This window comes from Dermacentor andersoni, chromosome 1 (assembly GCF_023375885.2).
Source record: "Dermacentor andersoni chromosome 1, qqDerAnde1_hic_scaffold, whole genome shotgun sequence".
In the NCBI taxonomy this organism is placed as follows: Eukaryota; Metazoa; Arthropoda; class Arachnida; order Ixodida; family Ixodidae; genus Dermacentor; species Dermacentor andersoni.
Window position 1 is genome coordinate 223,068,814 of NC_092814.1, and position 27,515 is coordinate 223,096,328.

At 47.7% G+C, this 27,515-nt stretch overlaps 1 protein-coding gene across 2 annotated transcripts in view; it reads left to right on the top strand.

Moving 5' to 3' along the window:
* The window catches only part of LOC126548481 (uncharacterized), an 83,019-nt gene that overhangs the window by 16,870 nt on the left and 38,634 nt on the right, over positions 1-27,515 (top strand). Inside the window, exon 1 of one of the 2 annotated variants that reach the window (XM_055063055.2) lies at positions 25,322-25,473. The exons of the other annotated variant lie outside the window; for it this stretch is intronic. Coding sequence (XP_054919030.1) covers positions 25,333-25,473 — 141 coding nt within the window. The 5' untranslated portion in view covers positions 25,322-25,332. Of the gene's footprint in view, positions 1-25,321; positions 25,474-27,515 lie in introns of those variants that run through there. 2 annotated transcript variants of the gene reach the window in all.

Consider the following 27,515-nt stretch of genomic DNA (forward strand, 5'->3'; position numbering starts at 1 on the left):
ATAAAGAGTATCCGAGCTTCGAGTTGAAAATATAGCCTTTCCTATTAATTTCTTTTCTAGATTCTCACGTGGCCTCTTTCGTGATGGCATAAACTGACGCCACCAGCAGACGGAAAGGTTGGCGATGCGGTGGGCTAGGGCATATGCTCTATAAAATCGAAGCTCGTGTAGAAACTATAGTTTGAATACAGCCAAGCACTTTACTGACAGTCTATATTATGTCATAGTAGCAAGTTATTGCGTTCATTATTGTGTTCATTGTGTGTTTCATTAGGCATTCCTTCCGGGTGAGGAGAGCCAACTCTTTCGACCGGTTCTAAAACCAATTTCAGCATGTTATTATTTATTGTTTGTTTGTGAACGATGACAATAAGGAGTGAAGAGCTTTTTCGAAGACCTATGTATATTCTATATGTGTGAGTGGACCGGGAGTAATATCAGCGGCACATTTTACCAACAGAACTTATATGACAATATAATCACAAGCTGCACTGTTCTTATTTATAAAATAGATGAGTAACTCCGCCTCCACTTATGATGGTAAACAAAACTGTTTCGCCACATGCATTTTTTCGGCTACCGAGGGCTTGCTTCTCAGGCTGTTGGATAAGTCATGTTAGCAAAGTAAATTATACACGTCAATCAGTTCATTTCCACTAAATGTCGGGTCATTTATTTTAAGCGTATTGAAATTGACCAGTTAATATATTACTGGTACGTGATGGAAATGAAATAGGACGAAGCCGAGGGAAGACACAGCGCCCTCTTTGTCTTATGTTGACTTTATCTAGTTTCACTCAATGTTTCCTTCACCTAATATGAATTTAAAGCTCGTCGACATTGTGAAGTGGCGTGCCAGTTCCTAAGGTTGTCTCAAGTTTCCTCCAAGTAAGGGTCGAGTCAGCCTGCAGTTTATGGAAATGCGTTCTTAAAACGCTCCATTCTAGCACGCCTGATTAGTACAGTAATAGCTCTAACTGAACCATGGTGAGCCGGAAAGACAGTGTTTGTATTTCGCTTTAGTCTTATTGAGTAAATCCCTGATTATCTACGGTTTTCCAATTTTTCGAGGTGGTCGATATACAGCTTGTAAGGAGAGTGAAAGGCACATGTGTGTCCTAAAGCTTTTGTAGAAATATGTAAAAAAGGCTTCGTTAGAGTTTTGTAAATCGTACATGTGCCCATGACGTGTCTGATACACGTAGCTTGTAGAAAGTTATCGAAATTTTCAGTTGAGATTCTGCACAGAGAAGGATAGTTTGCGTTCTTTCTGACGCTACCTGTTACATGTTAGCAAAGTAAATTATACACGTCAATCAGTTCATTTCCACTAAATGTCGGGTCATTCATTTTAAGCGTATGGAAATGGACTAGTTAATATATTACCACGGGGAAACTCAGCCAACTGGCTGACTGAGCGTATCCAGCTTTTCTGGACACGAGGGTTTAGTTCGCGTGAGTGCAACCACGTGGCGTACTGACCTTAAACTTTTCAAAACTTCCCGCGGTGACGCGGTGATGACGTCAACAAAACAAAAATAAAATAATTCAAAGCTATCCCTGCACATTGAACTTCGCCACAACGCTTGTCCCGCTAGCGTTATAACTGTTCTTGATAACGCGTAGCCGCTCGTAGCCTGCAAATGACTTATCATCCTAAAGCGTTTAGTCGCAACGAGCGATGATTGATCTGGGCTTTTGATACGGTTCTTTTTTTCCTTTTTCTTTCTTTTTCATGCTACGGAATAGACAAGCTATAGGGTAACCGCCAGAAGCACTCCGTGGCAGCCTTTCTTCAGTCGGCACACATTCTTAACGCCCGAACATCGCACAGCGTCTACGAGAGACGCCGTCGTGGACGGATTTTACTTTTGACCTACACTCTTAGTAAAATTACACCCTTTTTCCGCACAACGATAATCGCCATCTGTCTTGTCCACATTTCCTTTCTTTGACGCGGCGAACCCGGTACTTCCCAGTAACGAACGGCATGCGCGTTATCAGCATGACATAGCATTCCCGACAGGAAAGCAGCGGGCGCGGCGTTTTCAAGAAAGGAAACGCAAGCAAGACAGATGACGATTATCGTCGTGTGGCAGAGATGCACCCCAAAGGGTGTAACTTTGCCTATAGGCAAAGTTACACCCTTTGGGGTGTATATCTGCCACACAACGATAATCGTCATCTGCCTTGATGCGTTTCCTTTCTTTAACGCTGCGAGCCCGGTACTTTCCAGTAACGAACGGCATGTGCGTTATCAGCATGACATAGCATTCCCGACAGGAAAGTATGCGGCGTTTTCAAGGAAGGAAACGCATCAAGGCAGATGACGATTATCGTTGTGTGGCAGATATACACCCCAATGGGTGCAAACTTCTTTTAGAGTGTAAGAGTGTACTTTCAGCTTCGTCTCCACCTTTTGTTTAATTTCGGCTGTTTTTTCTTCGCCGCCGTAGCGAAAGGGAAAAAAAAAAAAAGGAGCTCGCACCGTGACTCACGCGGTCCGGCGTTCCGGGCCGCGTCGCAGACGATGCTATCGGCCGGACGTGAGTGTGCACTGAAGGCTTTCGCCGCGCGCTCGACGGCGGCCAGGCGAGTGGGTGGCGCGGCAGCACCTGTAGGACGCGGCTTGCGAAGCGCGCGAGCCCTATCGACTCGGAGCAGGTTGAACTGTGCCTCCGGCGAGGGCTCGCCGTTCGCTTAAGACGCATTGATCACTCTCTTGACCCACATAGCCACACAGAGTCACGCTTTGTGGCGCTCATGCTCGGGGGTCAGGCCTTTTTTCTTTTTGTATTGCTTTTATTTTTGCGCGCGCACTCGTATCTAATATGTTAATGGGTACGCGCGTGAGTGTGGCACGGCGAGAAAGAGGGGCGCAGCACTGTGCAAGCAATACAAGCGAGCTTTGGCACTGACCGCCGGCTGCTTGTAGTTGGCGATCGGAGGAGACCATTCTCATAATCGACAGCTACCGAACATGGGACATGGGAAATTGGTACAGACGCATGTACGGCTGTGTGTGCGTGAGTGCGAGACAGAGAAAAGGCGATGAAATCGCTATAACTGCAGGAACTTTGGTGTGTGCAGAGGCAACTTGTGCCACATTGTTATTTGGTCGTCACAGTAAGAGACTGGGCGGAGTTTCATTTTCAAACCCACCACGTTCTCCGCGGATACTGTTCGCGAGGTCAGGTATACGTGTGAGCGCGTAGCAGAAATACAAGGAAAATCCTGGTGCCGGCTCAGCTGCCTTCTTGCTGTTATATAGTTAAGAAAAACTTCGTACTGTTATGCAATGAACTTTGCATTTCCCGGCTGATCCCTTCATCTACTGCGGGTTTCTAAGTCCTTTCAGCTTTGGGGGTAGAGTAGGGGTCAAAGGTTACGGCACACCAGCCGTTTCATATCACAGGGGGCAAGGCTGCGATGCGCACACACCCGCATATGGAGACGCATCAGGGAGTTATAGAGGGGCTCTCTCCAAGAACAACGCTTTTAACTGCGTATTTATTAACACTGCTAATACATCATGCCTGAAATTCATACGTTTCGGTGCTGAGCCCGGGAATAGCTTGCAAGAATCCGGAATGTGACAGCGCAGCATGACACGGCTTGACACATTTATGTGTACGACCTGTTTCTGTTATGAAAAGACACCAGGTTCAAGAGAACGTGGTTTACGTCCGCCCCGTATACGCAATAAAACGGCAGACGCTGGTATCTTTGAGTGCACACGTCGATAGCCTACCACTTTCCGAGGAATTAATTTTGGGTCCTTATAACGCTTAACGCGAACTGTGCAAGAATAACTATAAGACCAATTTTAGTCTTTTTGCTGGGCACCAGATTGACACGCTGCTTTAATAACGCCGCAGCGTTGTGTACTTGCACATATATGCGCCTCCTTTTCTTCGTCATTCTTTCCTCCATACCACATCCTCAGTGCAGAGTGCCAGGTTAAAGCAAGCTACCTGCGGGCAACTTCCTCTGCTTTTAATCTATGTCTGCCTCTGCCGCAATAATTTTTCGAAAGGATTTCGTATACGTGTTGTAACGCAGAACAACAAATTCGGCAGAACTCATCTTGCGATGATTGTCGACGGTAATGCGTTTAGCATTGAATCAACGTGGCGACACAACGTATTGCCACCGTCGAACCGAGTTATGTATGAGGCGTGTGCTGCAGCGGGACTCCACTTTCGCGCTTCCCTAGGAACTGCTAAAGCGTCGCGTTGCTGTCCCTGAGGAACCCTTGCGACGTGGGTTCGATTCCGGTCAGCATCGGATAAATTTAAGGGATCTCGTTCGTCACAGTAGAGCGGCACATTTCCCAGCGGCACATGCCTAGTTACTCGAGTTGGCGTCAGAAAAGTTCATTGAAGAGCGGCACACGCCTATACTGGCCTGATGCGCCGCTCATTCGACCGTTCACTACACAGTGACCCAGGTATAGGCGGGAAAACGGGTAAGTACGTACAAACACACCTATAGCCCCCGGAAAGTGCCTGAAGTGCCCTAAGAATGCTAGCTCATTAAAAGTCACATTCACGGCTTTTCCTCTGCTCCCTGCCACGCTTGGTGAGGCGGCTTCTCATTGGCGACGGTCCTGTGCCGTCCGTGAACCTTCTCTGTCTCGAGCGCACGGCTGGCTTATTTTCTCCGTCACTATGCATTTATTTAGTCAATCGATTTCTCCACCGCCCACCTTGTAACCGAACGAACGAGCACCGCGAAGGATGAAATAAAAGACGACGATAGCGAAGAGAGCGCGCGGAGGAAGCGGAGGAGGAGGGTATAAAGAAAGTGTGAGAAGAAAAGCGTAGTGCCGCGCAAGACGGGGGTTTTCGGCTACGATGTTTACAAGATGGCCCCAGAGTATCGCGCGTCGTCTGTTCGCCGATGCCGCCACCGATACCATATATGGAAACAAAGCGCTGCATGAGCGGCAGCTGCTGCGGTTGCGGTCTGCGGGGGCTGCTGTGAATCGCGCCCAAGCGTCACCCACGCGCTGCCTCCTCGAGATCTTCCGATTAGAGAGGCAGTCGCGCCAAACTTCGCTCCGTTTGCAACGTGCCGCACGAGACAGATTGTCCGCGCCAGCCAATATATCGCGAAATGAAAACACGTATGCAGCTGCGCTCTAATTTCGCATTAGGGGGTGTCGTAATCGTTAGTAAATTTTTTATTTGTTTTTTTTTTTAATACGCAATGAAATAATGGAGCGAGGAAATAAGAGACAGGGTAAATATTACATGTGTTTAACGCCCCTAAGCTACACAGCGAGTTATGCGCGACGCCGTAGCGGAGGGCTACGGATTAATTTTGACCAGCTGGGGTTCTTTAACGTGCACCGCGCACATGCAGAGTACACGAGTGTTTTTGCATCCCGCCCCAATCAGAATGCGGCTGTCGTCGATGGTATCGAACCCGCGACCTCGTGCTCAGCAGCGCAACGCCACAGCCACTGGGCCACCGCGTCGGGTTGAAAACGCTGCTCACAGGGCCTGCTCTACAGATGCCGTAACCTATTATAAGATCGGTCTGTCCGATAGAGTCAGGAAGTCCGAACGCGGTATATCCGTCGCTCTTGACGATATTCCAGGAGCGCGCTTTGACGATCTCCAACCTTCGCGTTCTTGTGCGACACACGTCGCGCACCGTACCGCTAGGGTCTCGAAGTCGTTTGTGGCGAGCCATTGTTACCTTAGTTTTCTTTTTTTTTCTTGCCTTTATTTCTTTCCTTCTTTCTTTCTATCAGTTTCTTCTTCTTTTTATTTCCGCTGAAGTCGAAAGTACTGTAACCTTCTCTGTAGCCAGGAGCCAGGATTGGTGTCGATGCAATAGATTTGGCGGCGTTCATCGCCAACGCTATCATTGTTAGCACCGCGCTTTGTCGGCGCCGCTGACAAATGGTGCCCTTCCTGGTCGCCCGCAGTGTGGCGCAGCTTTTCCCATCGTGGTTTCGCGGCTGCACAGACTCGCGCGCATCGCACGTGCTTGCTTCGCGTTGCGTGTTTCGTGATAAGCCTGATTCGCGTCTTTTACCCGAAGCGTTTTCTGCGCTGCCAAACTTTATTTATTTGCAAACAAGGCGTCAGGCAACTCAAAATGGGCTGGCTTTGTACCTTGTAATAATAAAGGGACGAAAGTGCGATGGGAGAAGTATGGACCGGTAGCGGCGGTAAGTATAGTCTTCGGTAAAAGTATACAGGCCACCATGCCTGCGTGATATTACCTGTTGCTTGGTTATATTTGAGGGCTTCTGAGACTCATCCCCCACCCCTACTTCCTGAATCTCTGAACGGTGAAATCGAGGCTATACCATCTCCAAGGTCCCAAGGAGCTTATACAGTATAGAGTTACAGTGGAAGGGCCTTCTTGATATACCTAATCCATATGGGTTTCCTTTGTAGTTTCATGCATGTGATCCCGTAGATTACCAACTTTATGTTTCGAAAAAGTTTCCTCTCCCTTCTTTTCGTATTTTTTTCTCTGCAGTCCACATGCACTACCAAACATACTTTCTGCAAAACTATAATCGACATATCTACATCTACAATCATAATTTCATAACCTACAAAACTTTGCATTTATTCATTATCCACATGCGCCCATGCGCAGCCTATGTGAATAAAATATTAAGCGAAAATTGCGTTTTGACATTCTTTAGACTTTCGAAACATCCAAGGAATGAATGAGAGAAAGAGTAAAATAAAACGACTCCAGATCGGCTACTGTAACACTCTGGTCGGCTACATACGACAGTATATATCAGTGACTGTATTTGTAAGCAATATATCGCAGTATTCGTGGCGAGAGACATGAAGCTGCTCTTAAATGGAAGGTGAAAGGTGCATGACAGAGTGGGAATGGGACAGACAGTAGACCTTACATCTCTTTAATTGGACTTCGTGCAAGACAAGTTCTGCACAAGTTCACGGTTCGTCTGCCCTCGCCAACTTGGACGTGCAACCGTTTTGCAAGCTCAGACGACATGGCGCATGCAGTGCTAGTTTATCAACATGTTACGCAAACGTAAATATTACAGCGAAACTGTATATGTCTAGCCGATTCGTCCGTCCGTCCGTTTGTCGCCTGTACGCCGGAAACTCATCCGGCGCAACCCCATGCACATGCGCGAAAAAGAGAGAAAGAGAGGCGCGCGATTGGCTGCGCCAGTAGTGACGTCGTTGATCTCCGTCGCAGCCGAGCTCACACGCAGCAGTTTCTCTCCGGCTCTAAAATGGGTAGGCCACGCGGCATACGTACTCCTGAGGAGCAGGCAGCTTTCGATCAGCAACGCCGCGGGCAGAACCGGGAACGAGCTTGTCTACGCCGTGCCGATGCTACAGCCCGAGCATAAAAATAGGCTCGTGCAGCCAAGGGCAAGGATCAACTGCGTGCCGAGTATCCGGCAGCCTACCAAGCCGTCGCTTAATGAACCGTCGGGATTAAGCCAGTGATAGACACTGGATCCGCACGTTTCAGCTTCGTTGGTTAACCATCTGTACTGAGTGCTTGGGCGGTGATTTTTTTCACGCTTTGGTTATTAGCTGGCATAAGGATGTCAGACACAGGTTCGCTGCCTGAATGGTTGTCAATTAGGACAGGTTAGGTAAGACCAGCATTGCGCTAAATTGCTTTCGATCGTGCAGTTTTCTCTTAGAACGAGCTTTCTGACGAAAAAATTGCTTCCACGGCCAGCAATTCGTTCCCACGATAGCAATTATTGCGATAGAGAAAATAAAATACTCGCTATTTTGCTGTGTCATTTATCGAAAAGGCTTAAGCACCGTCAGCAGAGCTCTTTGTTGCGGCTATTTTCTCCTCGATTTGCAAGGAGACGCGCAGGTGCTGAGCTGCACTTGCACGACATCGCTCTCGAAGACTGGTTCAGAAGGTGTAGTCGAATCGAAAAAAAAAAAAAAAAACCTCTTATTTTCTCTCGCCGAGGTCGGCGTGTGACCTTTAGAGATTACGTATATTTTTTATTCGCTTAGAATGCTCGGATGCCCCTTGAAACTACGAGTGGCATCAAGGATTTAGCCGAGGCTGGAGTCAGCGCAACGACCACATGGAAAACCTTTTAGGCACCGAAGATAAGGCGCGGACATTCCTGTGCACCTTTCTGCGGTGCCGTGAAGTCAAGCGACATATTCTTCAGGCGATGAATGGCGCGCGTCAAGTTAGTGTCCACAACGACGTCGAACTTTAATGCACAACAGTGTGATGCAAACACAGAGAGAGAGAGACCGAAAATTGGTAAGAAAGAAAAGAGAGAAAGAAACGACAAACTAAGTCAAATCTGGCGCAATGGTTCGGCAACACACGCGTGCGCGCGGTGCTGCGGCCTGGCGACTCGTGCGCTCGGCCACACCTTCGCGGCTATCCCGCGGCCCATGGCATCCGACACCGCGGCAGCGGGATGTCCGTGCGCGTGGACCGACCACGTCGCCGTCTCCGTTGGCGCTAGCTCAAGCAGGTCAAGCGTGTGGGCGTTCTCGTGGCAGCCGCGCCGCGTGGTGCAAGAGGCTTCTCGGTCCGTGCCGCTGACGGCTGCCGGCGGCCGCCGAGAAGCGTTGGCGAGAGTTTGGCGACCTCGCCCAAACATTGCTCAGCCCGTCGGCGGAGGCCTTTATCCCGTGCCCACAACACTAGACGGCTTTTGCCCGCACGCGTGACTACGCACTATGCGCTGCTGTGCTGATATAGTTGAGCGAAAGACGAAAATAGACAGTAATACATGAAACAGACAGTAATACAGGAAAATACCGAACACGGGGAGCGTCTCTTCTTCCCTAGTGGCTAGAGATTATTCTCCGGATCCAACAACATACAGATAGTTTTATTTATGATTCGACATATAAAGGTGCCGAGTAGCGATGGTTCCAGTTCGGTCTCCGACGAATTTTTTTTAAAAACCAAGCTTGCTTGCTTTTTGAGGGACCGAGCTGAGATTTCCAGGTCATTTCCTTTCTCTTCTTGTTTGACATCTCGCTGCCTCTACGAGCAGTCAGATGGCTTTTTCACTTGGCTATTTCATCTAATTTAGTTTCAAGTTCATCGCCGGCAATAGGTGGGGATCATCACTGCTATACAGCTGTACCGAGTGCGTTTCATCGGAGTTCTATGCTATAGCTCTCCTGTGCTCTCCAACATCTGCGAGTCACATCTCCGAGCACGGCCGAGCGTGCAAGCATAGGCACTCAGCTTTTGCCTCAGCTTTCTGCGGCGCGCTTCTACAGCCGGAACACTTATAATGGCTCGAGACCATTCGATTGCGACGTATACATTACCACCGACACGCTGACAGCGCATATTTGTAACATTTCGCGGACGCAATCGAACCATCTTGCTTGTTTGCCAGGACGACGACAGGCGTCATTCTCCACCGTCGTCAACGCTCAGTTTGCATCCCTGCCATCGGGCTTCATACGCTCAGCACGTTCATCGTAAGCCTTGTGGTGTCTACGACAACCTGAAGTGCGTCTTTCCATCCTATAGGGACATCAAAGAAGACTGACCTGGCCTACCTTTGCCTTGAAGCAAGCAACTCTGGATTGATTGAATGCTTTATACTTTGACTGAGTGTACATATACACTGATATGATTCTTACAATGAGACCAGCTCCAGCGGTGCAGTGGTTATATCATCACGATCAATCAGCATCAAAGTATTTCTCACGTCCCGACAGCGACGGGTTCGGAGCTTGTTCCCCTCAAAGGCGCTGTATGAATTATATTGACCAACTGATGGACAATATTCTGCAACTCATGGGCAGCCCTACAGTGTCTTTTGTCAGCTATTCGTCGCGGGTCCTGTGAACAACTCGCCGTCGGAGATACGAGAAACAAGCCGCCACCTGATCCCGAAAGGACACAACATCGTGCTTCAGTGGCTGCTCATTTTGCGCTATCTCCGGCTACTATCTCACCGGCAAAGCTGCTCGAAAAAGAACAAACTTTAAGGAACAAATTTTGCTTCTATACCTTTATCGAGGACTGATGCAGTCCAGCACCTAAGCAAGCTAGCGCACGATTTGACATTACAGAAGAGGCACGCACGCCTGACTTTATTCGCCACCGGTTGCATTCACTCGACCCTTCTGTGCAAAAGCCTCTCTATTCTATTCGACTGCGCCTGCTACCTGGCCTTCTCAGGAGAAACAGTACTCTGTCGCTTACGCTTCGGCGTTGCGTTCACCAACGCATACTTATTCTTGATTGAAATGACCGATATCGCCCAATGCAATGCCATGTGGTGGCGAAGAAACTACCGAACACCTTCTGTACTATATCTACTGTGCGTCCTTCGAAAACAACAGCCTTGTCCTCCAAACCGCTCTTAACCAGCTATAGACTGAAGACCTTTCTCGTTGAACAAGATTCCGAGACCATGACCTCGCATATCACAGCTACAGAAGTGCACAAAAGAGCTGCTGCGATTCCTGATGACAAACAGACTGCGTAACCGCCCGCGATACAGCGCTGAAAATGCTGGCGACATGAACACTGAACTTTCTCTGCTCTTAATATTTTTCTCCCCTTTACCTAGTGCAGGGAAACCAACCCGGCTCAGTCCTGGTGAACTTACGCGCGCCGTGGTGGCTTAGCGGCTATGGTGTTGCGCTGCTAATCACGAGGTCGTAGGATCGAATCCCGGCCGCGGCGGCCGTATTTCGAAGGGGGCGAAATGCAAAAAGGCCCGCGTCCCCTGCATTGGGGGCACGTTAAAGATACCTAGCTGGTCAAAATTAATCCGGAGTCCTCCACTACGGTGTGCCTCATAATCAAATCGAGGTTTTGGCGCGTAACACCCCAGAATTCAATTCAGTCCTGGTTAACGTCCCTGCGTTTCATTTATCATTATTCCTCTGTCTTAAACCTGTTGACTGGTAGTAATATCACTTGCATTTAACGCCCCCGAGTGATAGTATAGACACCTCCTGCTCGTAATTTCGCGCCATGCTATGTGCTATGGTTTTAAGACATTTTATTCCTGCTTATTAAAATGCGCCGAGACCTTGTCACGTTAGCGCGGCCTTTCGGATTCGCTGTATGCATAGATGCGCTCTCGGGCTTCTGTGCAGAAGCTATAGTATAACAGCTGCCCCAACTAAATGGCGACAAGAATTAAAAAATAACGGAATGCTTCACGTGAACGGCGCCCATTGTATGTTGATGCGCGTTATTCATGCTATAGTTGTGAGATAACGTGACTCTGTTAACAGTAACAGGTGTTCGTGTGCCTTCAGATATTGCTTTGTATTCCTAGTGCCTTCAATATTGTGTAACACGGTAATCTTTTTATAGCACTGTTCCTGTTGGAAATTCGTACTTTTTATACCTTTACTGTTTAATATGCTCCCCTTAATTACTTTATGCCCTGCCATAGGGCCTGTAAGGTTCTTTTGAATAAAAAAAAGAAGATGTTTTTCTTTTTTGTTCACTGTACAGAAATAATTAGTTAAGTTTAGTTAGCTAACTTTTATCAAATGCTCCTAATCGATAAGGTGTCAATGCAAAACTTACCGAGGAGGTCGAGATATGACCGATAACAGCGCTTAAAGCAAGCTTGGTCTTGTGCGGCCCTTTATTCCGACGGAGAGAGAGAGCCATCGAATTTTTAAATATAGCACGTCAAAACGCGTCCACGCGTCAGTAACTACAGCGATCTCTAATGAAAACCTCGTCGGCGCGCAACTTCGGTGCGCGCCGAAAGCAGCTGACACGTCGGTGAAAGAGCACGGCACCACACGGCCGTTACCATCGTGAACAAACGATGTTTACGTTTGAGACCACTGCAACCGCTGGCTTGAGGACGCGTTGTCATGTATTTTCTTTATTTTCTTCTTTATTTCGCTGGCTTTGTTTCTTTTCTGCCGGAAAAATGACCATACAAGACCTATTGATTGCTTCAAACGTTGTTGTGGCTCATTTCTTTTGACATCCTTCACAAATTTTGCATTCATACACCGCATCGATTAAGTACGTTAATGAAAAGTTAACTAAGCTAACTATAATTAGGCTTAAATATTTGCTTTTGCACAATAAAAAAAATCACGACTAGGAGGAGGAGGAGACAAAGGAGAGGAAAGACAGGGTGGTTAGCCAGTGTAAGTACCGGCTGGCTACCCTGTGCTGGGGAAATGGGTACATCAACATACAGTAAGCGCCGTTCGCGTGAAACCTTCCGTTTCCGTTGTTCTTTATTTATATATTTGACGAGACTTCGTTGTGACGGCAACTGAGTATCGAGCAGCGACTAAATTACATAGAGCGTGGCACGTTCTTAATTGTGATGTTGAATACGTCGACATACATGTCGATATACATTGGGCAGGCGACGCGGAACACATCGCATACGCCGTTCCGACATCTGACTTTTTGTGCGTAAGTGCTTTTCTACTAAGCCATGCCGTGCGCGTTGCTATGCGTCAGAACCAGCGTCAGCTGAATAACGCTTTTCCGGCAACTGTTATTATTAGAAATCGTTAGGCGCAGCCGTCTGTCTATGACGTCGATACTGCCATTGTTCAAACAATCGTTCTGACATTTGTGTCGCTGAGAATGAGGAGGAAACATCCCCTCACACAGGCGCGCGCGCTGTTAAGAACGGCCAGCTGCAGTGCAAGTTTTGCCACCTAGTTGCGACTATGGCGGCAACATTCCGGGAGCGTCGCCGCACACCTCTAGCCCCGGCGTGACTAAGTCGACTTTGTGTTGGTAACAATACGCGCATCCTCCACTCTCCGTCGCTTCAGCTAGGATGCGTTGTGACTGAAGGAGTTCGACGAAGCAGGCTTTGTGCGCAACACGACAACGCGGACCTGATCCCCTACGGGTGGGGGAGCTGCCGCGGGAACGCCGACGGAGGCTCCTTCCCACGCACCGACCAAGACGCAAGACAACGCGCTACCCGGAACGGCTCCGAGTTCTACGAAATTCGTGTGGTGTCGGTTTCGGACCGTGAACACGTGTGTGTGTGCATGTGTGTGCACGCGGAGAGGCGGCTAGTTTGCGATGACTAAACGAACGTTCGCGTCACCTTGTATCGCGGGAGGACCGAGTGTTTAAAAACTGCTGTTGTGCGGATGCTCGACACTTTTCTTAAGCAGTCATGTTGGACTGAGACACTCTCTCAAGCAGTCGTGTTAGACTGACGTACTTTCTCTCGCAGTCATGCTAGACTGATGAACTGCATGTAAATACTGTAAATAAACCCGTATTCCTCGCTCTCGATGAGAAACAGTCCTTCCCTTCATCAACGTCCTCAGCGTGGATAAGTTGGACGACGGCATGGGCCAGCTACCTTCGAATTCATACCGGACTCCAATCTTGACAACGGATCACGAGCGATGGGATCAATTGAGCCCCCAATCCTGACAGCGCTCACACGCATTCACACTGCATGCGTAAATGTTCTTTGCAGAAAAATGATGGGACTGACAGCCTTAATTTATTTCTATTTACTCGTCAAATGACTCATCGCTCATGAGCAACTGATAACAACGGAACGCGGACAGATAACTTGTAGGCGTCTTTCAAGACGGAATTGTATTCGTCGCAATCTCTGCAACCAAACGATGTCTTCGGAAGGGCTGCTTTTCTTTCTTTCTTTCTTTCTTTCTTTCTTTCTTTCTTTCATTCTGTACCGTGGTTTTGCAAGGCCTGTTCAAGTAGCCGCCCGCTTCGGAACATCGCTTACTTGTACACATAGAACGCAACATGAACACGTCACTCAAGATAATATAGCGGCGAGAATTAGGAGTGGCACCCTCTCGCGAGTGACGTCACGGCCAGGACGCCGCCCGCTCCGGCTCGCTCGGCACCCGCGCGCGCTCGTTCCCTTCGTGTATGCTTGGGGTATGTGTGGCTCGAGCCGTGCGTATTGAAGGATACGTCGGCTTCTTTCAGCTGCCATGCCTTAACCACAGTTTCTTATTCAAAAGCGCGTGAGTCGAGAAACTTTGCGGCTTGGATATCGCAAGCTATGTAGCGTTACAGGGGTCTACTGGTTTTGCAATCCACATATGCGCCGTGTCTATCCGTAAATTTTGCGTAAAAAGAATGTCTGCAAATTCAACACGCGAAGTTGTGTATGATGCCTCGCTAAACATTTAACATTCTCTTAGTATTTAGCTATGAGAGACATTACATTTTACATGGAAGAAAAATCTTGGTAATTGGCGTCAGCATGTTACCCGATGTTAGAAAGACACTGCCCAGCGAAGCTGTCATAATGATTCTTATTACTCTGGTGTGTTGTTCTATTCAAATATGGCCATTCATTAATGCTTAAAAAAATAGGCGCGCATTTCTTATGAAAAAGTTTGCTGCTACTTTCATCCTCCTCTGAAACAGGCCTCCAAAAAACGAATTGCTCATGGCTGCTAACACGACGGCGCGTCATGTAGAGTATTTACATAGATAATTCACAAACACCATAGTAGCAATCACCTGAGAGAAAAGTTTCGTTGTTAAAATTGAGAGCCAATCAATTGAAAGTGATGAAATGTTTCATAGTGGCCCTCAGTAGCCTTTATCGACAATATGGCACCCCCCTGATCACGTAACGGTAGCAATCGACTGTCGGTATGGGGAGGCACGCTATGTTCGCGAAACCCATCAGTTCACTACAACTTCGAATTGAAACCATAAAGCATTTTTTTACAGCGCCAACTGGAATGGCTAAAGTATTCTCGAGCTACTACAGCGCAGCTTAGATTGCCTAGAAAAGGAAAATTCAAGCACCTTCTGTCTCACCATGTCTCGATCCAGCGTCCTTTAATTATACAAACGGATAACTATTCGCTTCGTCGGTACATAAAAGAGAACCTTGCCCAACTGCAGGCTAAATAAAGTTTGCTCCAATCCAATCGCAAACATTCGTAAAGAAAGCACCACAAGCCTTGCATATACTTTCACTTGATTTCTTACCCTCCACCGGGGAATTTCGATATCTTCAATATGTCCCATACTACTAATGATTGACGCTTCGACTTCTTTCTGGCTGCAGCCATGCGGTCCAACAGGAATACTTCACTAAAAAAATTGGGCCGAGCAGCCTGTGTCAGTTCGCCAAACAGATTCGTCATGTATATTCCTCAAGCAACAAGCACCAGTAAATTTCTCAAGTGAGTTGAACGTGTATCACGGAAAAGGAAATATATATTGGTACATTCCTATTTGTATTCTGTAAATAGCTGTAAGCCTTCATTAACTTTACTTCAAATTTCCGCCGCTTAAAGTAAACACGGGAAGAACCACCTAATGTTGACAAGCAGTTAAAGAAGCAAGTGGTGCTTGTAGAATCTAAACTCCAGTATTAGTTAAGTCCCCGTGTTACTGCCGAGCGTTTCTGTGAAGAAATGCAAAAATTAGATATTATACCATGAACTACTCGTCGTGAGCAAACCTGTTTTAGCGGATTAAAATCAACGTAACTGTTGTAGAAGTCATATATAGCCAGCGTTTGTGGCATACTTGTTGCACCGCAGCAGGTATGGTATCATAACTGGATTCCTGTATGCTATCTACAACACCTCATGGCAGGAGGGAAATGTTCCTGACGAATGGAAAGTGAGCCGCCTGGTGCCAATATTGAAGCAGGGCAAATCCCCACTAGAGATCAGCTCTTACCGCCCGATAGCGTTGGCCAGCTGTGTAGGAAAGGTAATGGAACGGATGATCCTTGGCCGCCTGGAATGGTACCTTGAACACTACAAGATTTATCCGAGTTCCATGGCTGGTTTCCGACGTGACCGCTCTTCCATCGACAATGTAGTTGATCTCGTTTCATATGTCCAGCACGAAAGGTCCCGTAAACGTTTATCTGCAGCTTTATTCTTAGATGTGAAAGGGGCATACGATAACGTATTACATGAGGCTATTCTCGACGCTCTTGTGACGGTTGGCCTAGGTGGCCGAGTATTTTTATGGATTGAAAGTTACCTATCTGCAAGATCATTCTATGTATTAACTGACGATGGCCCAACTACGCGACGCTATACCAGCAAGGGCGTTCCTCAAGGCGGTGCTCTCAGCCCGACGCTATTCAACCTCGCTCTTATTGGGCTTGCTGAACACTTGCCAACTACCACCAAAATTTCAGTATACGCAGACGACATCTGTCTCTGGACTTCGGCAGTCACACGTCCTCAGATACGTGCACGGCTTCAGAGAGCGGCTACTTTGACAGCGAGCTACTTGTGTGAACAAGGTCTCAGCATATCGCCAGAAAAATGCGCCCTAGTGGCGTTTACTCGCAAACCAATGACGCCTTATGTCATCTCAATCAACGGGCGGACCATTTCCTATGTCAGAACCTACAGATTTCTAGGCGTAATTATCGACCGAGACCTCTGTTGGAGCCCGCACGTGGCTTACATGAAACGACGCCTAACAGCAACCTCCCAGTTGTTTAAATACCTGACAGGAAAGACGTGGGGGATGTCAGTAGACGCAATGCTGAGACTCTACAGAGCTCTCTTTCTCGGTTTTTTAAGATACAGTCTACCTGTACTGAACAACACCTGCAAGACAAATATTCGTGTTCTGCAAGCAGCGCAAGCTCAAGCACTCAGAGTTTGTCTTGGTTTGCCGAGATGCACGTCAACTGAGGCAACTATTGCGATTGCTCGGGACCATCCAATGCAGACTCACATCACGGTGGAAACCCTGAGAACGCATATCAGACATTTGGCACGGGCCCCCTATCACCACCTTGCAACACTACCTTCAGACAGGCACCAAGCATCATTCTCAAAAACTATTGTCAAGTACAACGACAAACTTCCCTCGGGCTTCACCGCTGCATCTAAACCATCGATGCCCCCTTGGTGCCTTGTCAGCCCCACAGTCCATCTCAACGTGCCAGGAATCGGGAAAAAGTCTGAGCTGTCGTCGCCTGTGCTGAAACAACTGTCTCTGCTTCTTCTGCACGAGAGGTACGCAGACAGTGCACATATTTATACTGACGGTTCCACAAACATCCAGTGTTCGTCCGGTGCTGCAGTCGTCCCAGAAAGAGGTATTACCATCAGCTTTAGGACTGACCACCCAACGACATCTACATCTGCGGAACTAGCTGCTCTTCGAGCTGCACTTTGTTTTGTCAATCGGGAACCACCTCGACAATGGTCAATTTTCAGCGACTCAAAGGCAGCCCTACAATCTGTACTATCAGCTCTGCGTCGCGGGCCATCTGAACAGCTCGTATTCGATATTAGATGCCTACTTCATACATCACATGAGAAAGGACATCACGTGACGTTTCAGTGGCTGCCAAGTCACTGCGGCGTCATCGGAAATGAAGACGCCGATAAAGCCGCTCGGACAGCTCTTGAAGACACACAGGAAGAGGCCATACCACTTTCACGTTCCGACGCAGCCAGCAGACTTCAAGTGCTTGCACAGGAGATCACGCTCTCTCTATGGTGCACACCAAGCAGCCAGACCAACCGCAGCGATCAACACGACCTGCCCTCCTTGATGCATCTCTGTATGCCAACCGGACTCCGCCGAAGTGAGGCCACCCTACTTTATCGCTTATGGCTAGGGGTGGCCTTCACGAAATCTTACTCGTTTCGCATTGGAATGGCCGACAACGCTCTCTGCAATGCCTGTCTTTGCGAGGAGACGCTGGAACACATTCTGTGCGACTGTCCTGAATATAATGTTCAGAGACAGTCCATGGCGTCCGTTCTAGCGCACCTTGACAGTAGACCATTGTCAGTTGCAACCATTTTCACATATCGCCGACTGAAGACATCGCAGCTGAAGGCGACGAAGGGACTACTTCGATTTATGAAGGATACGGGCTTGGACAAGCGACTGTGACAGTGATGTCACGTACCACACAAGAGTGACAGACTGTAACTAATGATGTGTGTGCCGTGTTATGTGCCCTCTATCTCTTCTCCCCATCTTTCATCCCCCCCATCCCGCTCCCATGTGTAGGGTAGCAAACCGGTTAGGCAAAACTGGTTAACCTCCCTGCCTTCCTTCTCCACTTTTTCCTTCCTTCCTTCCTGTATGCTATGTTTTTGCGATTGTTCATCCGCGCATGAAAAACCCGCAATGGGCTCTTTTGCGTTCCTTATGCTGGCACTGTAACGTTGCCTTTGAGAGCTGCATTGTTGTCTAAGAAATTAGCTCTCTGAATAAATGTTCGCAAAGGCAGACGTCGTAAAAATATATTTGAGACGACCACCATAAGTATACAAGCAGAGAGAACGAGGGCGAACAAACGAAAACACCGCAGAAAGCGCCCGGACAACGCCCGAACTGTAGCAGACGACAGGCACGAGTCCTTGCCCTGACGTCACGCGAGCGGCGCTCGCAGCGCCCCTGTAGTTCGTTCTCGGGGCTAGGCTTTCCCCCGCGGCTCCAGTGCGCCGATCGCTTCTCTTGCGGATAGAATGTAGCACATACGCGGTCGCGTCTATATCCCGTCGACGCGCGTGCGGCTGGTATATAGTTGAGGGTTCGTGATGGAAATTGCGAAATCCTCATTCCGCAAGCCGAATACACAATATTGCTGTGCCATCCAATGTCACAACAGCCTCGAGAGCACGAAAAGCCGCGATCCGACCGTGAAACGATAGATTTGCAAGCAGTTGGCAAAGGGTAAACAAGCGCGCAAATGTCGGCGGAGTGAAACTTTTCTTCTCCCACGTCTTCTTTGCATACGTGTCGCGCGGCAAATCGAGTGACCCCATACGTGCGCAGCGAGAAAGCTTCGTATGCGTACGGGCACTCCGTTCACTCTACACTGCAAAATAATTTACACCATTAACAGTGAATAAGGGTGTGAATTGGTGTATAGATTAAACCCTTACAACCTTCTTGTGTGAGGGTGTGAGTTATAGAGTAGTGGTGGGGGAGTGGCTGTTTCTGGTACACTTAAGTGTGGCATATAGCCCCTTAGAGGGATATTTGCTAAGAGTAGGACCGCAGGAGAAAGGATAAGACCAGAAGTACTCCGAGGAAACAGAAAAGAAAAAAAAAAGGAAAGGGGAAAATGCGCCAGAAAACCTAATTGAGGATTCAGACCAGCTCAAACATTATTGTCAGTGACTTATGGAAGAATGAGAGATAAACAGGGCAAATCAGTTCTGCAGAAGCTCCCGAGGTGAAGGAAAGTTCATGAAAGAGAAAAATGTCATCAGCCCAACTGTAGCACGAAGCTACAGTTGGGTTAATGAGACAGTTCTCCCTTTAATCAGATACAAAGGGGCTTTGTGATAAATACTTGGAAGAATAATGTGGGCAATCGGTAATTACTTCCTTGTTGCCATTAATTATTTGTGTAGTCGGCATCATGAGCGATGAAGGCTGTACCTTTTTACTGTGACATTCTGAAGAAAGTAGCAACTCCCATGATAAATAAATGATAACGTATAATAAATAAAAATGAATGCGCACATTTATGGCGCCGATAATCGAGTCCTTGATCAGCAAAATATGTGTCGTCTCCCTTCGTCTCCTTTCGCCCAACCAATAATGAACGCGTACAAGCTTGGCCACTATTCTAGCTTGCTGCTGCGAAACAGGGCTTTCCTGCAGCTTTCGCTGTCTCGTAGCCGTCCGCGCAGAGTCTTTGTTTTTTTTTTTTCTCCCCCCCTCTCACTTGGCCAGTCTCGCCACCCACCAACTTGCACTTAATTCGCTCGCTCTTTACGTGGCTTGCGCGCCCTAATTGGCCCTAGCCTTTCCGTGTCCAGCAGCGGGTATCACGCGGAGTCTGGCCTTGCTCGCGCACTCGCCGGTGCAGTTGGCCGAGAAAACGATCCGACTTCTCCGCGGTCGCAATGCCAACGGCGAAACGAGCCGCACTCGTGCGCGGAGGGCCGGCGATCGCGTCCTTGCCCCGACGGGCCTCGCCGTCACCACCTCGCAAGCGCCGTGACACGCGTCCGCGGCAGAAATGCCAGCGGAAAGCAACTGGACTACTGAGTTCGGTGACCGCGCCGCGTGACGATGAAGCGCGGATCATCGAATTGCGGCGCCAGCGAATGGTCAGAGCCATGCGGCAGCTGTCCAAATGCGCGCTTTTAAACGCGAGGAGCTGCTGTTCAACGTCTTGTTTGAAAAGCGGCTCCAAGGATAACATCCGGCACTGATATATGCGTGAGTAGGCCAAGAATGCGCCTGTGCTCTACGAATATAATCGTGATGGTGGCAATCGTAAACACGCACTCCAAGTAGAAAGAAGTTAAGCGAAGACAGCGGCACGATAGCGAAATACGAACTGCGAAAGAGGAGGACTGTTAGTTGGTCTTCCATATACGAGTAAGTTGCTATACAGAGGCTACTGGTAAGCAAGACGAAAGAGGGATGCGCCTGAACACGAGACGAATTGTTTTGTCCCATCCCCACTTCGTCTTGCTTACCAGCAACGTGTGAAACGTAATTTAGTCGGATAAGGGGGTGGGTGGGGGGGGGGGGGGGGGGGGCAAATGATAAATGAAAGATAGGGAGGTTAACCAGGACTAAGCCTGGTTGGCTACCTTACACTGGTGAAAGGTAAAAGGGGACGGAAAGATTAAAAGAAGAAGATAAAGTCCACGGGGGATATCATTCGGTCACTCAGTCCGGATCACAGACGCTGACTCAATCCGGTAGCTTTCAAATATTGCAGCAGCGCTTTTATGGCCTTTTGTAGCTGCAATACATGAGGCCATGGTCCCGAGATCTTGTTCAAGGTGAACGGCTTTCTATCTAACTTATTGAGAGCTGTGCAGAGGTCATGTCTTTCATTTTAAAAAGATGGGCAGTAGCACAGTAGATGTTCTATAGTTTCCTCGACACCGCAGGCATTGCACTCGGCGCTATCAGCCATTCCAGTCAAAAACGTATGCATTGGTGAATGCGACGCCCAAGCGTAAGCGGCACAGCATTGTTAGAAAGAAGAAAGCTCAAGAACCAGTAGGGATGCGGCAGAAGAAATGGTCGTCCGACGCACACCTATATGGACGAGATATTGGAGCGACAAGCTTCAACTAGCGAGTATATGAAGGAACGTCTCGTACAGTGTTGTGCACCATTGTGTTGCACACCTGTGCACTACAGCATGGGGCGACCATATCCGGCCCACATTCGTTCGGGTCAAGCTCTGCAGGATCCTGCACAAAGTAACGCCGTGTCTAACAGGCGGGCTATACATACAACGCTCGAACTTCGTCTATATGGTCGGTGCAGGCTGTTCGTTCGCCGCTTCAAGCGCTTACTGTAACTGCTGCAGCGGCTATAGGAAATATTTTGCTGAAAATTCACGCCCTTAAATTGGTATTGATATTCAAATTATTAAGTATAGGTAGGAGACTATTCATGCATAGGCGACAGTTAGTCGAAGTATCAGGGGGATAGCGCTCTCGCACTTCACTCGTTTCTCCCGGAGCGCCACAGTGACTGATTTTATTCTGATATATGCTAACGATATGCCAGTTTATGTTCTCCCTTCGATTAAATTCAGGCCATCTGGGAATGATTGTCTTCTTGTGTTGCCGTATGAAAAGTGTTTCAGGTCAAGTTCTACGGAATGAATCGCCGATAACACTTGAACATTGGCGTCATGAATTTGCCGTGAAGAATAAATAAATAAATAAATAAATAAATAAATAAATAAATAAATAAATAAATAAATAAATAAATAAATAAATGTAATAGGCCGTTTTAACAATTACTAACAATATAGATTGGACTTAACACACACAAAAAAACAAATCTGGATACGTTCAGACCAAGCTTGATCTCTTAAGACGTTAACTAAAGCATGTTGCACTTCATGTCAAGATAATTGCGCACAAAACCTGACCGACCGACTTTCGAGCACGCTGGATCATTCCACGCCAACTGTCCCAACCGTGGCGCACGACCAATATCAATTTCTGTAAAAAAATTACAAAAATATTCTACGTATATAAGCATTAGTTGCCCAGTATTTTCCCAACATATTATGAGCGAAAAACAAAACTTTTTCGGCACGCGAGGGCCGTTTGAATTTCACGAAAAGCTGCAAAAGCAGGCGCGAAATATCTGCCAAAAATCGAGCTTCTCGCGCATTCTTTCAAAATTTGAGTTATTGCGTAGTCCGAAGATTTTTCTTTCATTAGAAAACAGTTTCACAATATACTTTAATGCTGTCCAACCCTTAATGCCGACGTAAAAATGGAAATCTTCCACAAAGAATGGTCGCGGAAGAAAACCTAGAATTATTTCCATAGAACTGTCCCTAAAACTTGCTATATTCTAAAATATTATTTTCGCCTCTGTGCAGAGCAGAGGGTCTAAAAATGAAAACCTAAATTTTGCCCAAATGCTATTTTGGGTCCATGTTCGGAGGTCGGTAACACGCTAAGGTGGGCCACGAAAAAATAGGCAGAAAAACGGATATAAAGGAGAAGCGTGACTACTTTCGCCAGGAAAATTTTATCCGAAGTGTTTTGTGCTTTCACCCGAGACAGCAATGTTTTAACTTGAGACTCACCATTGCAATATTTGGGTTTGCACTTCGGCTTTACCTCGCAGCATATTGGTGGGAAATACGAACCAGGATGGTGCGGATGCTTTTTGTGTGCGGAGGAGAGGAATAAAAGCCGCGATGAGCAGAAGTTCGTTAAGAACGCGAATCCCGAAGGCGTGCCTACTTCAGGTAGATCGGCACTGCGCACTGGCGTGCCACCGGAAGTGCACGCACACATGCGGCCGCGTATAAGAGCGGGCCACCAGCGGCGTTCACGAGCGTCCACTGGACTTGCACGGCACGCGCTCGGTCACCGTGAAAGCGGCGAGATGAACGGGACGAATACGCTTGGCGAACACCGTCGATGGGCGGCGTTATTTGAGCACGTTTCGCTCCATAGCTGCGTGATGTGTGTCTCTGCCATTATTCCAGCTACTCGGCGTCAGACAGCAGTGGACAAAGTTTTTGTTGCGACACGCAGCACGGGGCCCTTGTGATGTCACGCCCGAGGAAACCAATAAGTACAGCTGTTTATTATTGTTATATTCTGACTGTGTTTTTCATCGCGTTTATATACGGGGCCATTTTTAAGTCCTACGGAATTTTTCAAAATAGACTGTTGTAGAAAACATAATTCTAGTGCTTGAGCGGGATTAGTCAGAGAGACATTATTTGCACGAGAAATCAAAACATATGTTCAAATAATTAACCCAGTTTCACTAATTAGCTTCTTAATCAATTAATTTACGCCACATATTGCAATTTACGAATTGTAGCCGGTGAGTTTACAAGGCGTATCCACTTCGAATGAATTTCCAGAATGACACTAGTTTCGAGATATGTGGCATTATTATTATTATTATTATTATTATTATTATTATTATTATTATTATTATTATTATTATTATTCGCTTTGAAAACATATATATACACTTGACAGCAAAGGGACAGCGAGGAGCAGGCTGGCGACTGCCACCGGAAGGGGCACTTCGCCCGCCTACTCTTCAAGAAGGAGGAGACAGAAACATAGAAATTGAAGATAGGAAGAAGGGCAGGAACGAGGAAAGAAAGATAAAGATGAAAACGCTCAATGAAATAATCAGAACACAGACAGTACAGGTCAAGCACAGTAGGGCCGGTCACTGTAGGTCACGTCACTAAATAATGTCGAAATAGAAGAAGTAGTGTCTGAGCTACAAACGGGAAACCAATTTAGTTAATTCTAGAAAAGTAACGAGAGTACGAAGAGCCTGATCGCGTCGAGACGCACAACCACTAGGTTACAAACATTCGTCGAGTATCATGCACATATGTGCCATCAAACTAGTCGCAGTAATGCACTTACCTTATTTTTAAAGAAAACACTGTTTTATGCTTTGAAGCACAAAAGTAACTGTAACGCCAATTCATTACGTTAGACCTTTTGAAGATTAATATCTAGAAACTGGTGCAGTTCTGAGATACCGTTCCAAGTGGATACCGCTTGCCAACGCACCGGCTACAACTCGTAAATTGAAATATGTGCTGTAAAGTGAATAATTAAAAATTTATATCACGAAACTGTGTTAATTATTCAATTAAGCATTTTGATTTCTCGTGGAAGTAATGACCGTCTCATCGAGTTAGAATGGTTAGAATTGTACAATCTGCCATAGGCAATATTTAAAAATGTGGGGCAGATAAAAAAAAAAAAAAGCACCTGGTATGCGGCATTACTCCGTCAGGCTGTCGCGGTGACTGATGCGCATCTTGGGTGGAACTTTATTTATTTATTTATTTATTTACCATAAGAATGATGCTGCAACGGCAAGCAACCGAAGACTACCTTGTGCAGGCAAAACGCAATAGCCGCCGCGAGCCAGTGTGGCGCAGCTGCATTACTGTGCTGACGTGCCGCTGGGTGCGAACATAGAGCCCACTTTTGTTCTCGGACTGACAACATCGAGCGCAGCGCGGGAATTAGAAATTAAATTACGTGGTTTTACGTGCCAAAACCACTTCCTGATTATGAGGCACGCCGTAGTGGAGGACTCCGGAAATTTCGACCACCTGGGGTTCTTTAACGTGCACCTAAATCTAAGTACACGGGTGTTTTCGCCCCCATCGAAATGCGGGCGCCGTGGCCGGGATTCGTTCCCGCGACCTCGTGCTTCGCAGCCCAACACCATAGCCACTGAACAACCATAGCGGGTCGCAGCGCGGGAATAAAGTCAGCTGTCACTCGCGGCGTCGCTTAATACTCGCGCATGTAAAGAACCGTCCGTGCACGCGAATGAAACAAAATAGTCGCGTACTTCGGTTCAGCGCCAGCTGCTGTGCTGCAAGAGCAAATGTGATGTGACGTTTGGTATGACGTCACCCCGCGTTCCTCGTCGTTGCGCTCGCCTCCGCTCGATTCGCCAGCTGCGTCACATGCCTGATAACATGTGGGAGGATTGAAAAGGAGAGCTCGCGTGCGCCGTAACCATAGTTGAGGCGGCAGTATGGACGGCGACAATTCTGATAAGCAGGAGGAGGCCTGGAATCGACATCGAAACGAGATGAAGCGGAAAAGAATCGCCCAGGAAGCAGCCGAACCACGCTACGTATATCCTGGCATAGCCGAGCTAAGTCACTGCGACTTTTTTATTGATCGTGCAGAGCTACACTGGACTGATAGCGCTAGTTTTGAAACCACAAGAAGTGACGCGGCCTGCGCTCTATATCAAATTTCCTAGACATTGTGCTTGGGCAGCAGTAACGTATTGTTGCATCCCGACATCGCACCGCTTCCGCCACGCCTGCCTTTTTTCCGGTGGATGTCCTTCGAATCACACATTAAAAACGGCCGCTTTTCGACGATAAGCACAACCAACGAATGTATGCTGACGTGTCTTGTTGGCGGCAATATAAAGATTGAGGTCACTGGAGGAGCGGCAACACCGAAGGAAGCTTCCTCGCGCACAGCTGCCGGAGGGGCGAATACAGGAGGCCCCATGGCGCAGACTGAATGTCTTCATTTGGTAAGTGCACCTGGGACAGAAAGTATATGTGAGTGATGTTGAATCGCCTTGTCATGTTAGGTTAGGTTAGGTTAGGCTTCACGGAGTCTGGCACGTGCCAGACTCCGTGAAGCCCACTTACACATGCATTTCACACCGGTTCTTCAAGTGTATAGTGATGTCAATGTCGTGACGTTTGTAAGTTCGTAACGACATTAACGCGTCGCTTAAAGACATTCGTGCACGGTTTCTTGAGTTTTGTTTTAAAAAAAAGAATAAATGCGTTCGTGTGCAGGAGAGGTTGGCATCATGGCTGATGTCAGCTACACATTTTCCCTTAGCCGAATTATACAGAGCTAAGCAGGACATCAAAATATGCATGATGGGTCAAAGGACACAGGTGATGCGTGTATTGGAGCGGATTCATTTCTATTCACCGAGCAAGATGGACACGACAGACGACTCATCTGACAATTGTATCGGTTCAGAACGAACGGCGCTCCCCGTATACACATGGCAGCGCGCACCTGGAATTGTCTAGCGCGATACGATAACAACTGCACATGCGCGCGCCACCATCTGTTTCTTCGCACGCGCTCCCGGTCCGCTACAGCAGGTAAACCACCTTGATTCTGAGCAGAGCGCGTGCAAAGTTGCCAACAAGCGAGAAGAGCAGAGAGAATAAGCAGGCCGATGGCTGGCCGTGCATGACGTCAGCGCGGTTTCTACAGGCACGAAAATAAAAGGGATGCTTGAAGTCGGGGCTTCCGCCTGTCGCAACCAGTGCACGTACACTCGATTATTAGAGGTCAAGTGTCAGATGTGCAGAAACAACAGCATCGGTCGGTCAAGTCCTGTTGAGTTCTTGGTGTGTCTGCACGGGAAGATGTCTCCCTTACCCCACCCTTCGCAGCCACCACCACCGCCAACACCACCAACACCACCACCACTACTACTACTACTACTACTACTACTACTACTACTACTACTACTACTACTACTACTACTACTACTACTACTACTAATAATAATAATAATAATAATAATAATAATCAACCATTTTTATTTAACGTGCCCAGGAGTAACTCTAAGGCCCGAGTGCTGGCGCCAGCATATACAAGTGCTTATTTTTAAAGTTACAACAATCAAATTTTAGACGACTCACGCGACAACATCGACGGCAGCAGAGCTCGCAGCGCTCTTTACTGCCCTTCATTACATTGGTGATGAACCGCCACACAAGTTGACGATATTCTGCGATCCAAAGGCGGCACTGCAGTCTCTACTGTCACCTTTACGACGCGGACCGCACGAACAGCTAATATTTCAGATTACAGAGACGTTACACCATATAAGTGATGCAAGCCACAAAATAACTTTGCAATGGCTTCCAAGTCACTGCGGGATTATCTGCAACGAACGGGCCGATCAAGCTGGCCGTTGAGCCCTTGCTGAGAACCACCACGTAACAATTCCACTTTCTAGAACTGACGCAGCAGGGAAGCTCCGCCTGCTTGCTCGGCAGTGCACCGCGTCGCAATGGAATGAGTCACATTTAAGAAATACGCGACTGTATTCACTTCATCCCACATTCAGTCTTCGAGCCCCATCAAAGCTTCGCTGTGGAGACGCCACGCTTTTGTATCGACTGTGGTTGGGCGTTGCCTTTACCAAAGCATATGCGTTCCGCATAGGGATGACCGACACCGCAACCTGTGACCAGTGCGGCCATGAAAAATCGATTGGCCATATTTTGTGCGCCTGCCCGCAGTACAGTCCACAGGGGGAATGCCGTCGCCACTAACTTGGCCAGCTGGATGACCAACCACTATCGGAAAAAAGAATTCTACAACATGGAAAGGACCTAACGTCACAGAAGAAGTCTGTGCAAGCGTTATTGCGCTTTTTGAGATCTACCGGCCTTTGTGAACTTCGCTAACTGGAACGCCTTTTGTATGTGGGTCTCTGTGTATGCGTCTGTTTTTTTAACGATTTCCTCTCTGTCCTCTTTCTAACACCAATACCTCCTATCCCCAGTGTAGGGTAGCAAACCGGAGACTGAT